Genomic DNA, 15,752 nt, shown 5'->3' with positions numbered 1-15,752 from the left:
TAGAAGAAAGGATATCAAGTTTTAACAACAGTGCACGAGCCTCCAACACCCAGGGATCAATGTTAACACACTCCCTCCACCACCACCACCCTAGCCTTCGGGAAACTGACAGAAGGAGAGCACAGTTGACAGTGCTGTAAGCCCAGTACGGCTTTAATGTATTTATTTATTAGGATTTATTAACCACCTTTATGAAATGTTTCATCCAAGGTGGTGTACAACAGTATAGTATAACATAAAACTTACAACAATTTTGTTAACAGCATAACAATAGTAAAATGACCAAATGTAAGCATAAACACAAATAAATGAGAGAAACTCGGAAATGGCAAATTAAAACCTAGTAATAGGGCTAACATGAAACAGTGTCAGAAATGTTCACATTTAACAGCAACTAACAATCATATAACTGATATATGATAAATGTCAGTACAATTTAAGCAATACCATCAAAGAACAATCAAATAATGCAGACAGGATACAATGTCAGCATAATACCAATGAAACATTTAATAAGCACGTAATAGACATCTAATAAGCATGCTATAGATCAAACATGTCACACTAATGTACCTTCCTGTTATTTATCATATCCTGTTCCCCCACCCCACCCACACCAGCCCGATATTCATAGCCAATATGGGCAAAAAGATCTAGATATTCAGGAGCAGTATCCAGACAATGGCTACCACTTAATATTCCAATACCAGCTGCTATACACAGCTTATACTCATGGAGGGGAATAATCAAAAGAAACGTTTCCGATTCAGACGTATGGTGCTAGATGCCTAAAGTCGGCAGTGGTAAAATGTCCATTCTAGAAAAATACATCTAGAATATTTTTTTTGCTGAAAATCATCTATTTGGACATCCAGGCCATTGATCATCCAGGCCGCCAGTATATCTATATTTATACTACATTTTCGACCAAATATTCATCTGTCCCAAATGCCCAGAACAAGACCATTTGGACGTGGGAGTGGCCAGCATTGTGATGGATTGGCCAATGCTCTTCCTATAATACAAAATTTGTTCATTACTCTTTCCGTCCACACCAAGGGCTCCTTTTACAAAGGTGCGCTAGCGTTTTTTGCGCACGCACAGGATTAGCGCGCGCTACCCGAAAAACTACTGCCTGCTCAAGAGGAGGCGGTAGTGGCTAGCGCGCGGGGCATTTTAGCGTGCGCTAAAACCACTAGTGCGCCTTTGTAAAAGGAACCCTAAATGTTCTGGTCCATACACTGATTATTCAACTAATTGATTACTGTAACTCATTGTATGCAGGAATAAGACAAAAAGACGTACGTAGATTACAATTGCTCCAAAATATGTCTATTCATCTAATCTATAAAGCAGGGGTAGGGAACTCCGGTCCTCAAGAGCCATATTCCAGAGTTCTATCTGATTGATTATGCTTGTGATGTAGGCTAGAAGTTCTGGGGAGAAAGTGGTGAGTGGGATGACTATTGTGATGTCATCTGCGTAGATGAAGAATTTGAGTTTGAGGTTGTGAAGGAGGTTACCCAGGGAGGCGAGGTAGATATTAAACAGTGTGGGGGACAGGGGGGAGCCCTGCGGCACCCCGCAGGAGTTAACCCAGCTAGGTGAGGAAGAGTCGTTTTTAAGTTCTCTGTAGGATCTGTTTTGTAGGAATCCACGGATGTGGGAGGGATTGCTTCTGTTCCGGCTCACTGCTGGAGCACCAGGGCTTAAGACAAGCCCGTGGGATGCCTGTAATGTGTCTGGGTGGGGTACGCAGACCAGATTAATCTGTTTATGTTCAAGACTCCCATATTCACGGAGATTAGGGGCACAGTCCCCTTACGAATACTATGTATTCACAAATAACTTTAGGGCCCCCTCCCCAACTTTAAGTCCCACCCTCTCCTGCCCCCCAGACCCCTCTACACCTTACATTAAAACCCTGGTGGTCTAACAGTGAAGTGGAACAGGAGCAATCTTCCTACACTCCTGCCCCGTGAAAGCTGTGATAAAAAGTGGCTGCCACAAGTTTCCACGGTAGTCTCACGTGCTCCTGTGGTCTTGTGAGACTGCTGCAGGAACTCATGGCAGCCATTTTTAATTGTAGTTTTCTGGTGGGGTAATGGAAGCTAATTTACTTTTTTCAAGAGAGGAGTAATGTGGTTGAATTTGCACGCTTTATAGCAGGGGTAGGGAACTCCGGTCCTCGAGAGCCGTATTCCAGTCGGGTTTTCAGGATTTCCCCAATGAATATGCATGCAATCTATTTGCTCCCCTTTCACACTCTCCCCCGTTCCTTCCGCTCCCTCTCCTCCCCCCCCCCCCATTCCACACCTGGTCTCACTCTCATAATTGCTTACCATCCCTATCTTCTGTCTTCCCACTACCTCTGCTAAATCTCAGTTATAGAGTTCCCACGCCCCCCTCTTCATTGCCTGTAATTTTGTTAAAATTTTGTAAATCCGTGTGTCACCGCGGACCTTAATTTAATGTATGTTAACCGCCTAGAACTTTTTGGGTATGGCGGTATACAAGAATAAATTATTATTATTATATTATTATTACATCCTGTCCCAGCGGTGACAGGTCAAAAGCGCTCGATGACAAAGGCGCGACGACAACCCAGCGCAAGGTGGAAGCACGCTGAAGAAAAACAGTATTTTAAAGGGCTCCGACGAAGGGTGTTGGTGGGGAACCCCCCCCCCCCACTTTACTTAACAGAGATCGTGCCGGCATTGTGGGGGGTTTGGGGGGTTGTAACCCCCCACATTATACTGAAAAGTCACTTTTTCCCTAAAAAAGAGGGAAAAAGTGAAGTTTTCAGTATAATGTGGGGGGTTACAACCCCCAAACCCCTCACAACGCCGGCGCGATTTCTGTTAAGTAAAGTGGGGGGGTTCCCCACCAGCATCCCCCATCGGAGCCCCTTAAAATACTGTTTTTCTTCAGCGCGCTTCCACCTTGCGCTCAGTTGTCTGCGCTGGGTTGTCGTCGCGCGCTTTTGTCTATGAACCGTCCCAGCTGACTCTGAACCACCCCACTTCCCAGACCCCTTAATACTTTACCTTTCAAGCCCTGGTAGTCTAGCAGTGAAATGGGACAGGGGCAATCTTCCTACACTCCTGGCCCATGCAGATCCGCAATTAAAAATAGTTGCCACAAATTCCCACTCATGCTTTGTGAAACGCACAAGTTTGAAGACTTGTACATTTTCACAAAGTATGAACTTTCATATTTATGAAGAGACTTCATATTTGTACATTTGGACAAAGCGTGAGCCTTTAAATTTGTGGAATAAAGGAATAAATATCAATGATTGGATATTTCGTTTGGTTCCTTCCTTGCCTCACTATTCCAATTCTGACTTAGACAACCTTTCAAAAATGCCCCTCCATGTATAGTAGGATTTCAATATATAAAACTAGATTTGTTATTTATGACATTGCTCCACTCCTCCCATTTATACTGTATCTTTATAAAATACACATATTCTTGCGTAGTGTACACTAGGGCTGTGCAGCCAGAAATGTTTGTTTTGTGCTGTTTCACGTGTCATTTCCAGGAAAGTTTGTTTTGTTCAGGATTTTTTTTTTTTAATTATGTCATTCCGAGAACGATGCTGTTAAGAATGTGCAATTTAAAAAAAAAAAAAAAAAGAGAGTACACACCAGGGTCATAGCCAGGTACCCAAGTTTGGGTGAGCTTGAGCCCCAAATGGATCAGCAATCCTGCATTTCTTAACTTCCTCCCCCTCCCCCTCCCACCTTTTCAATCATTCAGTGCTGGACCAGCAGAGAGCAACAACTCATTCTGGCACCAGTCAAACATAGGCAATATATAACAGTAAACATACTCAGGTAATACAATTAGGGGGAGGGAATTCTTTAAGGGGCACCTAAAGATAGGTACATAAATACATAGGTGCCTAATTTAATTAGTAACCCAAATTTATTCCAAATAAAGAGGTCCATACAGTAAGCTATACATTAGGGGCTCCTTTTACGAAGGCGCGTTAGCGGTGTAACGCGCATAATAGCGTGCGCTAAACCGCCGGCCACGCTAGCCACTACCGCCTCCTCTTGAGCAGCCGGTAGTTTTTCGGCTAGCACGGGGGTTAGCGGGTGATTAAAAGTTGCGCGCGCTAAAGCCGCTAACACGGCTTCGTAAAAGGAGCCCTAGGGCTCTGCACTAAAGCTAAGGTTTCCCAATGCACACATTAATTTTTTATTTTTTTTAAAGTGCTGCCCAATGCAGCAAGCAAAAGATACGATTAACCAGCTATTCAAACACTGTGCAATAATGTGGGAAAGCCTGTGAGATGCATGTAATGCATCTAACAGGCGCACGCAGTACTGACCACATCACGCCAGTACTATTCGAATTACACTGGCTGCAAATAACCAAATGAATTGAATTGAAGCTGCTTTGCCTAGTCTTCAAAGGCCGGCATCTTCACCTTCCAGAGTATCTGTACAAGAAACTGGCCAGATATCAACCTAATAGAGCTCTAAGATCATCTCAACATGACCGATTTGAAATCCCAAGCCTGAGGGATGTAACACCACATTCAACTAGAGAGCCTTTTCACATGCGGCTCCTAATCTATGGAACTCCATACTTCAAGGATTCATTGAAGAAATCCCCTACCTTTGCTTCCGGAAACAATTGAAATCAACTCTGCTCCACCAACACTATGAAACCCTACGCGATTACTCGCCATAGTCTGCGTATGAGCGTTTAGCATTTACAACAATGACCATTCTTACTGATCTTTGCATCTCTGATTCTCATATCTTCATTACCCCCACTCTCTTTCTCATCTCCTGCGCTTTCATGCCCTCTATCGACCCTTTCGCCTTTCTTCTACCCTCTCATAGATTGTAAACATGTAACTCCTGTCCAGGGCCGGATTTAGATGAAAAGAGGCCCTAGGCTATTCCACTTATGAGGCCCTTTCACCTCCCATTTTTAAGTTTGTAAATTACATGAGAGATAATAAAATACATCATTACTGTGATATATATCAATATGTTAAATGAAACATGTTGTTATTGGTACTAACCTTTATAAAAAATGTGACACGGATAATAAATAAAAAAAAGTCGAGAACGCTTATTTGGACATTTATTCTCAGCACCATATATAGTTCAGTGTTTTAGTGTTCACTGTTTTTAGAATAGTGTAATTTTAATTTTGCTAACAATTTGAATGTAGACCCCTTTTGATCTTGAGGCCCTAGGCTGAAGCCTAGTTAGCCTATAGGAAAATCCGGCCCTGCTCCTGTCCCTAATATATTTTAGTTTGGGGGGTTGTTTGTTTTTTGTAATCTCTCCACTTCTATTGTAGTAGTATTGTAAATCGCTTAATATTCATGTACTAGCGGTATATCAAATGTAATAAATTCAATCCAATCCAATATAGAAATGGGCGTGCGCTAGCAGCAGCTTTATCTGGCTGGGGTTACATGCACATCTTCAGCTGTAAATGTGCTTAAGTGCTATCCTGTGTATGCACATTCCAGCAGAAGAGTGCATTAACTCGTCTCCATACACAATTTTTGTAAATATTAATATTGGTGAATAGCCCAGCATTTCTTTATTCCAGCATACCTTCCCCCTCAAATCCTCCTCTTCAAAGAAGCTAGAAAAATTTGTGGATCATGTGTACTTAAGATAAAAAGAAGAAACAGGCATAAAAGTCCCACACTCTTTGACTGCAGAAGCTTCTGCTCAGATCCTGCATTGAAGTCCCGGGTTGGAAAACCCCTGCACTCAGCTTTCTGGTCTTCTGTTCACATCTCGGTATCTGGACTGAACAACTAACAGCTTTCTCACTATAGGATTTAAATGAACTGCACCCTAATGTCGACCAGACTTTGCAATTAGTTCATGCTCCAAAGTGATCGTCACATACGTTGTCCACAAAATTGGGTGCGTTACCTTGATATGAGTTTTACCAAAACATAAATGCATTACTAGCCATATCTAAAATGACAGATTGTGAGTTTTGTCATTGTTTGCATCACACTGCCCACAGCCCACAATCGGAGAAGCATAAGAGTAATCTTATTGGGTCAGACCAATGGTCCATCTAGCCCAGCAGTCCATCCTCACGGTGGCCAATCCATGTCACTAGTACCTGGCAAAAACTCAAATACACTTCTCCCTCTGTATTCGCTGTGATAGGGGATTAACAGATCCGTGAATACAGAAAAACCGCAAATAACTTTTTCATATATTATTTGCTGTTTTCTATTAAAAACCATCGTGAATATGGTGAAACTGCGACTAATTTGGTGGGAGACCTGGCCTGTTCCTGAAGGAGAGGCAAAACATGGTGAAGAAAGTGCTGGGAATCAGCGATTTTCTCTGTAAATGCTTGGAATCAGCAATTTCTCTATGCAAGCTGATGTAATTGGGGGGGGGGGGGGAGCCAGCAAGCTAAAAACCACAAATAATCAAAACCACAAATGCTGAAACCACGAATACAGAGAGAGAAGTGTAGTAGCAACATTCCATGCTACTGATCCAGGACAAGCACAGGCTTCTCCCTTGTCTTTCTCAATAGCAGACTATGGACTTTTCCTCCAGGAACTTGTCCAAATCTTTTTTAAAACCAGCTAGGCTATCCACTCTTACCACAACCTCTGGCAACGCATTCCAGAGCTTAACTATTCTCTGAGTGAAAAAAATATTTCCTCCTATTGGTTTCAAAAATATTTTTCCCTGTAACTTCATTGAGTGTCCCCTATTCTTTGTAATTTTTTTTTTTTTTTAGTTCAAAAAATTTTATTGAGTTTAGTATATTAAGTGCAATAAATGTCAACAAGGCAAGAAACATGCGCGCTTCACCAATGCAATGAGTCACAAGAAATTTTTTTATTGAAATTTTTCAGATTACAAACCAAACATAAGTAGCATCACATTCCCAACAACCCACCCTGACCCTCTCCAAAGCCCTCGCTTCTTCCCTCTAATACAAAACATACAGAAAAACTAGAAAACCTTGAGCTGGTACCCCCCTCCCCCCCTCCCCCCTCACACACACACACAAAGCTCCCCACCCCTGTTCCACCCACACCAGCAAGACCACAGCCCACAGTTTTACAACTGCGATGGAGAGGAGGCCGACCTCCAGGTAACATAACTATCCCAGATTTTATGATACGGGACCAACCACACATTAGATGTGCATAATCGAGATGGCAAAATAAGCATTACCGCTCAGGTACATTTGTGGATCGCAAGTGTTTTGCCAAAGCCAAATGAGTCATAATGCAGATAAACAAAGCTAAACAATTCTCTGGGGTGGTATAGCCCGGCATGGGAGCATTAAGTAGAAAGCATTCTTTCAACATTGGACAGTGTTTCTTAGTAATATGAACTATCAATTGACCCACCATATCCCAGTAGGGTTTTATCACAGGACACGACCACCATATATGTTCAAAGAGACCCCAAACCTCCACAGGACCTCCAACAAAGATTCTCAAGCTGATCATAAATCTGAGACAAGCGTTGGGGGAGCCATAGGGCTCCTTTTACTAAGCTGCGATAGCGGTTTTAGAGTGCGCTTAGCGCGTGCTAAATTGCCACGCGCGCTAGACGCTAACACCTGCATTGAGCTGGCGTTAGTTCTAGCCGCATAGCGAGGGTTTAGCGCACGCTAAAATTCTGCGTGCGCTAAAAACGCTATCGCAGCTTAGTAAAAGGAGTCCATAGTCTATGTAATTTTTGACGGAGTGAAAAATCAATCCACTTGTATCCGCTCTGCACCACTCGGGATTTTGTAGACTTTAATCATATCTCCGTTCAGCCATCTCTTTTCCAAAAGCCCTAACCTTTTTAGTTTTACTTCATATGAGAGGAATTCCATCCCCTTTATCATCTTGGTTGCTCTTCTTTAAACCTTTTCGAGTTCCACTATATTTTTCTTGAGATAAGGCGACTAGAATTGAACACAGTGCTTAAGGTGAGGTCGTACTATGGAGCAATGCAGACACATTATAACATTCTTAGTCTTGTTAACCATCCCTTTTTTAACTAATTCCTAGCATCTTGTTTGTTTTATTGGTAGCCACCGCACATTGGGCGGAAAGAACATAAAAACTGCCATCTCTGGATCAGACCTTCGGTCCATCAAGTCCGGTGATCCGCACATGCAGAGGCCCAGCCAGGTGTACACCTGGTGTAATTTTAGTCACCCATATCCCTCTCTGCGTCTCGTAAGGAGATGTGCATCTAGTTTGCTTTTAAATCCTAGAACGGTGGATTCCGCAATAACCTCCTCTGGGAGAGCATTCCAGGTGTCCACCACTCGTTGCGTGAAGCAGAACTTCCTGATATTTGTCCTGGACTTGTCCCCCCTTAGCTTCAGTCCATGTCCTCTTGTCCGTGTCACATTGGACATTGTAATTTTTTTTTCCTGCTCTATTTTGTCGATTCCTTTCAGTATTTTGAAAGTCTCGATCATATCCCCTCAGTCTCCTTTTCTCAAGGGAGAACAGTCCCAGTTTCTTGAGTCGTTCCTCGTATTTCAAGTTCTCCATACCATTTATTAGCTTCGTTGCTCGTCTCTGCACCCTCTCCAGCATTTTTATATCCTTCTTTAGGTTGGGAGACCAATGTTGGACACAGTATTCCAAGTGTGGTCTGACCATTGCTCTATAAAGCGGCATTATGACTCTCTCTGATCTACCGTACTCTATTTTCCTTTCTTTATCATGCCTAACATTCTATTTGCTTTCTTTGCCGCTGCTGCACATTGTGCCGACGGTTTCAGGGTCCTATCTATCAGTACACTCAGGTCCTTTTCTTGTTCGCTCTTACCCAGAGTTGCACCTGACATTCTATACTCCTGTTCCTTGTTCTTTCTGCCTAAATGCATTACTTTGTTCTTTTCCACATTAAACTTCATCTGCCATTTCTACAATGACACCCAGATCCTTTTCTTGGGCTCTAATCCCTAAGGTGGACCCTAGCATCCGGTAACTGTGATTTGGGTTATTCTTCCCAATGTGCATCACTTTGCATTTGTCCACAATAAAGTTCATCTGCCATGTGGCGCCCAGTCTCCTAAGGTGTGTTTGCAATGTTTCACAATCTGCATGTGTTTTAACAACTGGGAACAGTTTAGTGTCATCTGCAAATTTAATCACCTCACTCTTCATTCCAATTTCCAAATCATTTATAAATAAGTTAAATAGCACCAGTCCTAGTACAAATCCCTGTGGCACTCCACTATTTACCCTCCTCCACTGAGAAAAATGGCCATTTAAACCTATCCTCTGTTTTCTATCCGATAACCAATTCCTAATCTCCAACAGAACTTTGCATCTTATCCCATGACTCTTTAATTTTCTCAGGAGCCTCTCTTGAGCAACTTTACCAAACGCTTTATGAAAATCTAGATACACTACCTCAATTGGCTCACCTTTATCCGCAGGTTTATTCATACCTTCAAAGAAGTCAAGCAAATTGGTGAGGCAAGATCTCGACTGAACCCAATGCTGACTCTCTCCCATTAAATCATGTTTGTCTACCTGTTCAACAATTTTACTTTTTATAATTGTTTCCACTATTTTCCCAGCACTGAAGTCAGGCTTACCAGTCTGTAAATTTTCAGATTCCCCCCTGGAACCCTTTTTCAAAATCAGTGCAGCATTGGCCACCCTCCAGTCTTCAGGTACAACAGATGATTTTTTAGCAACAGGTTACAGTTTACCCCATTTTCCAATCAGTACTTTTAGCTTTCTAGAATAGATTGTCACTAGTTGGGGCTGGTGCCCTGGTAGCATTATAAACATTACACTCGATTTTATCACCTCCTTTGGAGTTCCCTACTGCCAGCACTGTTCTGGCCTGTCTAGCAATGAAGAAAGAGAAACCGAGGGAGAGTTTGTTTCGGGGAAAGTTAGTTTACTGTGTCAGGAATTCACCTCACTCCTAAAGCAGGGTTTGCCCTGTGCAACAGATTGTGTGTTAGAAAACTGACGGTGACAGGGCTGCTCCCCTCCCCTCCCTGCACTTGCAGCTCCTAAAATTCCAAATGTTAATGTAAGCAAACAAGCTTAGTTCGTCATTTATCAAAGGGCTGGGATGGCTTAATTTCCCCATCCCCATGCAGTGGGTTCTGCTTTGCAGTGAAAGTCCTTGGAGTGTTTTGCTAGTGTCAGGACCCGGTGTCTGCCGATGTTTATTTTGCAGACAAGCGATCGGGGAGTTCTGCAGCACAGGAGGAGGTCAAGAATATATTAATAGAAACAGATTTGCATTTTGGACTCTCTATTCCTCTCCAGGCCAGCTTATCCCCCCCCCCCCCCGATCAAAATAGAAAGATTGCCGCTGACGTGCAAGGACTGCTCTCACTGTCAAGGGAGATAAGGAAGTCGAAATAATAGCACCAAGAATAATGAGAATAAAGCTACTGATAGCACGCGGCTCATCGTATTCAATTACATTGTCTGGCATTTACCAGGTCGTGCCCCCCCCCCCCAAGCGCCAGGTCGTGCCCCCCCCCTCCCCAAGCGCCACGCTTACCTTCTGGGCTAGGGAAGACGCTAGCGTGGCTGAGCGAAGCCCAAGAAAGGGCAAGGCAGAGGGAAAGCTGGACGTCAAATCCCCGGGCGAACGGAGCGCGGAGGACCATGCTGGCGGCGCTGCGGTTAATCCCAGGTTAAGAGGCGCAGCTCTGTTGCTCGCTCTCTCCAGCTCTGGCTCTCCTCTCGCGCTCCCCCTCCCTCTGTCTTTTGGAAGAAAGTATGCCAACCATTTCCCATTAACTCTTGCCTTATTCCAGACACGGTTATATTTAACTCAGCCCCCCCCCCCCCCCCATCGTGGACAGCAGGTACTAAAGGATGGAAGGGAGGACTATTTTGTCTGTAAACGACGGGAGGATCGTTTTGCTGGGAGAGGTGAGAAGTTGACGGGGGGGGAGGGGGGGAGAGACTTCGCAGCTCAGTTGTGATGTGCAGTCGATTGTAGGGAGTAATGAGGCTTCAAATGAGGCGGAGCGGGTTAAGGACTGCACCTTGGTTTTGGCTAGGTTGTGCTTTCTTTCAAAATGTGAAACGAAATTGGGGGGGAGGGGGGTAGTTAATTTTATGTTTGCAAATAGCACCTAAGTATTTTTTTGCAAATAAGAGAAGGCAAAACCCAAATGAAACATTTTGAGTGAAGTGAAAAACTGCTGGAAATCCTTCACCTAACCCCCCCCCCAAAAAAAAAAAAAAAAAAAAAAGTGTATATGTGTGGGGAAAAAGTACATGTTGCAACAACTGCGGTACCTGAATAATATCCGCTTGTGTGGGAGAATTATTACTCCGGGAAAGAAATATTTGGCATAAAAATGTTTTAATTTTCAAAGTGCCTTTACTGTCTGCAAATGCAAAAGTGCTCATAAATCATCCAGAAGAACAGAGGCTGGACTGAATGCAATTCATTGCCAAATCCTTCTTTCAATGAAAATATGTGCACACTGTTACTTGCAAGACTGGTACAACTGTCAGTGCCCCGATCGCCAGGGGAGCAGGGAACACATCACCATCTACAGAGCTCCATTTTTCATGGCATTAGCCAGTCGGGGTGGCTTTTTAATCTCACAAGAACATAAGAATAGCCTTACTGGGTCATCAAGCCCAGTAGCCCGTTCTCACGGTAGCCAATCCAGGTCACTAGTGCCTGGCCAAAACCCAAGGAGTAGCAATATTCCATGCTACCAATTCAGGGCAAGCAGTGGCTTCCCCTCTGTCTTTGTCAATAACAGACTATGGACTTTTCCTCCAAGAACTTATCCAAACCTTTCTTAAAACCAGCTACACTCCAGCTCTTCTCAAAGGCGTGGCGTGGTCCAGTTCTCCCAGATGTCTCTATCTGTCCTCTTTACTTCAATTGCTTTCAATGGAAGTAAAACCCGGATATCTCAATCCGTCCTCCTTTTTCTGGAGCCATAAGGTAACCTTAGATATTCCCCTGAGTCATATGTGATGCCATTCATCAAATTACTTTCAGCCTTGAGTCTGGGCTATCCTAAACTGATAATTTTAGGTAAAGTTTAACAAATCCGTATCATGAATAGTCATCACTAATATCCTGAAACCCCTACAGCAGGGGTGTCAAACTCAATCACATTAAGGGGCCGAAATCCAAAACACAGACTAAGTTGCGGGCAAGACCCCACCCATCTCTGCCCAATCTCTGCCCCAGATCCTGCCCCCATAATTGTACTAATTGTAACACTATTTTTGCCATTCATTTTTCATATATACACATACAATATAATCTTATTGACAACACATAATAATAATAATAATAACAGTTTATATACCGCAGGACCGTGAAGTTCTATGCGGTTTACAATTATTAGAAATGTTACAGATTAGTAATGTTACAGATTAAATGGAATAAACAAAGTACAGACTTAATTATTGATAGTTCTAGCGATCATTTGTTGAGGATTGAGATTGTATAGGTTGGTTTCCTAAGTACTTCATGAACAGATGTGTTTTTAGGCGTTTCCTAAATTCCACATAGGTAGTGGGCACAAGCAATTGTTCGAGGTCTTTACCCCATAGTGCTGCTTGATGAGCGAGAAGATGTTGGTAATGACTTTTAAATTTACAACCTCTGACCGGTGGAGAAACAAAGTTCAGATGTGAGCTTCGTTTATTTCTGTTGGTTGTGAAAGAGAAAAGGTCTGTTATGTATTTAGGGGCTAGGCCGTAAAATACCTTGAAGCAGAAACAACCAAACTTGAATTTCACACGTGCCTCCATCAGCAGCCAGTGTAAAAAGTCAATAGGAAGGGGTCACGTGATCAAACTTTTTCAGTCCACAGAGTAGTCTGATCGCTGCATTTTGAACTAGTTGCAATCGCTGCGTATACTTCTGGGGGAGTGCCAAGTAGGCGATGTTACAATAATCTAGTTGACTCAGTATAAGGGATTGTACCAGAATTCGGAATGATGGTTAACCACAAAATTAAACTACACAAAGCACACTGTATGCTTCTCAACATTCATTCCTACCAGAACACAGATAAAACCCCTATAAGGGACCAAAACCTAAAAGTACTAATATATACAAACAAACCCTAGCCCCCTCTTCTATTAAACTGCACCAGCAGTTTTTAGCGCAGAGAGACACACTGAATGGCCCACGCTGCTCACTCTATGAGCGTCGGGAGCAGCGCGGACCATTCAGCGCAGCTCCCCACGCTAGAAAACTGCTAGCGCAGTTTAATAGAAGAGGCCCTAAGATTAGCGCAGGATTAACCAATAGGCCAAGTAGGCACGTGCCTAGGGCCCGAAATGGTCAGGGGGGCCCGATGAAGGAGGGCATCAACATTGTTTTTTCCAAACGGCGATGGGCCCCTCAAGCATCGATCGGCAATGCGGGCCCCACCCTGATCGGCAATGCGCCCCCCCCCCCCTATCGACGGAAAGTAAGACAAGCAAGCAACGCGGGTAAGAAAGGCAACGGGAACTGTAATTGTGCAAGCGGTGCTGCTTGCCCAAAGCTTCCCTCAGACGCAGCTTCCTGTTTCCACCTGGGCGCATGGTGGGGTGGGGCGGGGCAGGTGGCCCAGTATACTTGTGTGCCTAGGGGCCATCAACGAATTAATCCTGTCCTGCCTAAGATTCAAGACTCTATGCTGTACAACCCCAAAGAAAAAGAAACAAATGCATTTCTTCCTGAACAGTGCAAAATATAGACAGCAGATGTAAATTCTCAAAATTGACACAATTTAATCACTAAATTGAAAATAAAACCATTCCCCCTACCTTTGTCTCCCTCCCTGCCAGGAGTGTGTGGTGCAGTGATTGGAGCTACAGCCTCAGCACCCTGAGGTTGTGAGTTCAAACCCCGTGCTGCTCCTTGTGACTCTGGACACGTCACTCAGTCCTCCATAGCCCCAGGTACATTAGATAGATTGTGAGCCCACCAGGACATAGAGAAAAATGCTTGAGTACCTGAATGTAAAAACCGCTTAGATAATCTTGATTGGCGGTATATTTTTTTTAAAAACCTAACCTAATAATGCTATGCCTCAATTAGGTGCCTCCCTCTGGCGGGTGTCTTACCTTCTGGCCTGGCTGTTTTATGCTTCCCACGGTGCGATGAACGTTTTCATTGCCGCCCCCAGTGTTATCTTCTGGCCAGCTCCCTCTTTCTCACTGCCGCAGTATGCACAAAGCCGCATGTGGCAGCTCCTATGCGCGTCCTGCACATCATTCGGAAGCCTTCCCTCTTATGTTGCGATGTCAGAGAGAAGGCTTCTGGTTCAGGCGCAGGACGCACGTAGGAGCCGCCACTCGTGGGCTTTGTGCACTGCAGCAGTGAGGAGGAGGGAGTCGTCCAGAAGATAACACCAGGGGGGCGGAAATGAAAATGCCGCACCGATTGCACCGCGGGCCGCATAAAACAGCCAGGCGGGCCTTGAGTTTGACACCTGTACCCTACAGGATTTCCAAAAAAACTCTGTGGAGTGACGATGTTCCTAAATGGACTTTATTTGAAAAGTGTCAAAGTTCCAAAGGTACACTGAAATCATCCACATAAAATAGTTCCATCCACATAAAAATAAATCATCCACATAAAAGCCTTAAAGGACCTAGTCCGCTAGGGATACAGGACCCAACACGGTCCGCGTTTCGACAAAAAGTCTTCTTCAGGGGTCCCTGGGGATCCTATAAAGGTGAGTACGTGGGAAACAATTGTTTGGTGAGCCGGAAGTGAGACACTGCATGCTGGTGTTTGTTATAAGTCAGAGGGTGGTACATTCAATATATTTATAATATTTATGAAAAAAGTAAGGTTGATTAATAAATTATTAATGTTGTGTGCATATATGTATTCGTTCTTCTCTTCCTCTAAGGGTACAATAATAGATATTTCAGCTATCTCAATATACTCCCTATTTTTCAGTTGCCTCAATTATAAAGGTGATCAATCAGTGAAGTTCTGTAGCACAATTTTGATCCCTGATCTGGAAAGATGATTAGAGATTTGTATATAATGTAGATAAAAGGCATGCTAATCTGTGTCATGGCTGACAGGCAGGTGGTTCCCCACACCAGGATTAACACACACACACAACATCTGTGCCATTGAAAAGAAAAAAGCCCCAACAGCTGAGTGGCAGGAGGCTGCTTTGGGGCTTCCCCTGCCCCTCAGATGTTCAGGCTTCCCCATGGAAACTTAGAACATAAGAATAGCCTTACTGGGTCAGGCTAATGGTCCATCAAGCCCAGTAGCCCATTCTCATGATGGCCAATCCAGGTCACTAGTACCTGGCCAAAACCCAAGGTGTAGCAATATTCCATGCTACCAATACAGGGCAAGCAATGGCTTTCCCCATGTCTTTCTCAATAACAGACTATGGACATTTCCTCCAGGAACTTGTCCTTACCTTTTTTTTTTTTTCTTTGTTTCTTGGTTTGTTAAATCTTTATTCGTTTTTAAAGCCAAGACAAAGTGCAACATATTATCATACAGTTAATAGAATAAACAGCACTCAAATTCATCAAATATTATTGTACACACATATCCCCCTCCCCCCCCCCCTTCCCGAGAGTGTTAAAACAGTCATACTGATCAAAGGATAATACAAATGATCAGGGTATATAAAATTACAATCATATGACAAGATAAGTACATATCCCACCCCCTCCTTCCCACTCACCCATCCTGGATGTGTATAACTTTCTTTCAGAAATCAAGGGTAAGACTAATATTCACTCCTTACAAAATTTTGTTAATGGGTCCCAA

The 15,752-nt window shown here is 43.6% G+C and overlaps 1 protein-coding gene across 1 annotated transcript in view; it reads right to left on the bottom strand.

Annotated features, from left to right (window-relative positions):
* COLQ (collagen like tail subunit of asymmetric acetylcholinesterase) overlaps window positions 1-10,776 on the bottom strand; it is a 157,854-nt gene extending 147,078 nt beyond the window's left edge. Inside the window, exon 1 of the mRNA XM_033930733.1 lies at window positions 10,521-10,776. Coding sequence (XP_033786624.1) covers window positions 10,521-10,629 — 109 coding nt within the window. The 5' untranslated portion in view covers window positions 10,630-10,776. The remainder of the gene's footprint in view (window positions 1-10,520) is intronic.
* Window positions 10,777-15,752: the final 4,976 nt, after the last annotated feature.

The sequence above is a fragment of the Geotrypetes seraphini genome, chromosome 2 (assembly GCF_902459505.1).
Source record: "Geotrypetes seraphini chromosome 2, aGeoSer1.1, whole genome shotgun sequence".
NCBI classification, from domain to species: Eukaryota; Metazoa; Chordata; class Amphibia; order Gymnophiona; family Dermophiidae; genus Geotrypetes; species Geotrypetes seraphini.
This window is presented reverse-complemented; position numbering and strand designations above follow the sequence as displayed.